This window comes from Sinocyclocheilus grahami, unplaced genomic scaffold (assembly GCF_001515645.1).
Source record: "Sinocyclocheilus grahami isolate Dianchi unplaced genomic scaffold, SAMN03320097.WGS_v1.1 scaffold150.1, whole genome shotgun sequence".
In the NCBI taxonomy this organism is placed as follows: domain Eukaryota; kingdom Metazoa; phylum Chordata; class Actinopteri; order Cypriniformes; family Cyprinidae; genus Sinocyclocheilus; species Sinocyclocheilus grahami.
The window spans coordinates 1-1,100 of record NW_015505329.1 but is presented as its reverse complement, the minus strand read 5'-3'; the positions used below and the strand labels follow the sequence as shown (position 1 = coordinate 1,100).

The window sequence follows — 1,100 nt, the reverse complement described above, 5'->3', positions numbered from 1 at the left end:
ATATATATATATAACCTTATTGTAACGTCTTACCAATATAAATGCATCAAATAATATAATAACACACTACAGAAGATTAACACTAATTATGCTGTTAAACTATATATAATGATACTAATGCTTCATTCTATACTATTTTTATAATATGTTATTAGACCAACTGTGTATATAGTATGTTAATATTTACAATCAGGTGGATCTGCCTTTCTATTTTACATTTTATACAATATATATTTTATATATTGTCTTTAAAAAAGAATTGGTTCATGTTGCTGCATTGCAAAAATACGAACTTATATTTATAATGTATTTAATCTTAATTTTAATGTAATTTATTACTCAGTTAAATAACTTATACGGATCATTTCTTCATATTAGCCTATTTACAATGTTGTACATTGGTTCACATTTTTACAGACTTTTCTAAAAGTGAATGATTTTTAAGATAATATTAAATTGAGATTTTGGATCTCACCTGGTGAAGAGGATCCCTGATCAACAATCTCAAGCAGTTTAAAACTCTTAGGATGTTGTCTGAGGAGGAATTTTCCAGCCAGTTGCTAAAAACAAATAAGACTGGTCTATAGTGATCCATAACTGGCATGCATCATCAGCATCATACTCATAAATACAGACCTACAACCGAGTCTGTTATTGATCAAGGCAGTGAAGATGTCCAGGAACAGTCTGTGATGTGGCTGGTCACTAAAACACCTCTGATTTCTGTAGGTCACGCTGTTAATGACACGAACGTTGGTTAAAAAAATGCAAGAGAATAAGAGCAAAATGAGCAGATAGCATGTGCACCTAAAGTTATCCAGCTCTGATGCTTCGGTGCTTGTGCCGTTTTTCCGGTGATCAGGAACATTTGAGGAGTTCTGAGGCTTCCGTCCCTTGGATTGATTCAAAGATGAAACCTGAGAAGGTGAGCAGAGATGAAAAACTACATTAACGATTGTGAAACCAAACCCACATTCAGAATTTAACTGAGAATTAAACTGCAGTTCAATTCCTGATTTTGAATTGATGCAGCAAAAAGAATTGTAATTCATATGTAACCTTTAAAGGGGTCATATGATGCGATTTCAAGTTTTCCTTTC

General features: G+C 32.5%; 1 protein-coding gene across 1 annotated transcript in view; it reads right to left on the bottom strand.

Annotated features, from left to right (window-relative positions):
- Positions 1 to 917, bottom strand: part of LOC107592161 (NIMA-related kinase 10) — a gene marked incomplete at its 5' end in the record, with an annotated part of 18,081 nt that extends 17,164 nt beyond the window's left edge. Inside the window, 3 exons of the mRNA XM_016281563.1 lie at positions 476 to 560; positions 637 to 735; positions 808 to 917. Of these exons, the coding sequence (XP_016137049.1) occupies positions 476 to 560; positions 637 to 735; positions 808 to 917 (294 nt within the window). The remainder of the gene's footprint in view (positions 1 to 475; positions 561 to 636; positions 736 to 807) is intronic.
- Between the last annotated feature and the right edge of the window lie 183 nt (positions 918 to 1,100).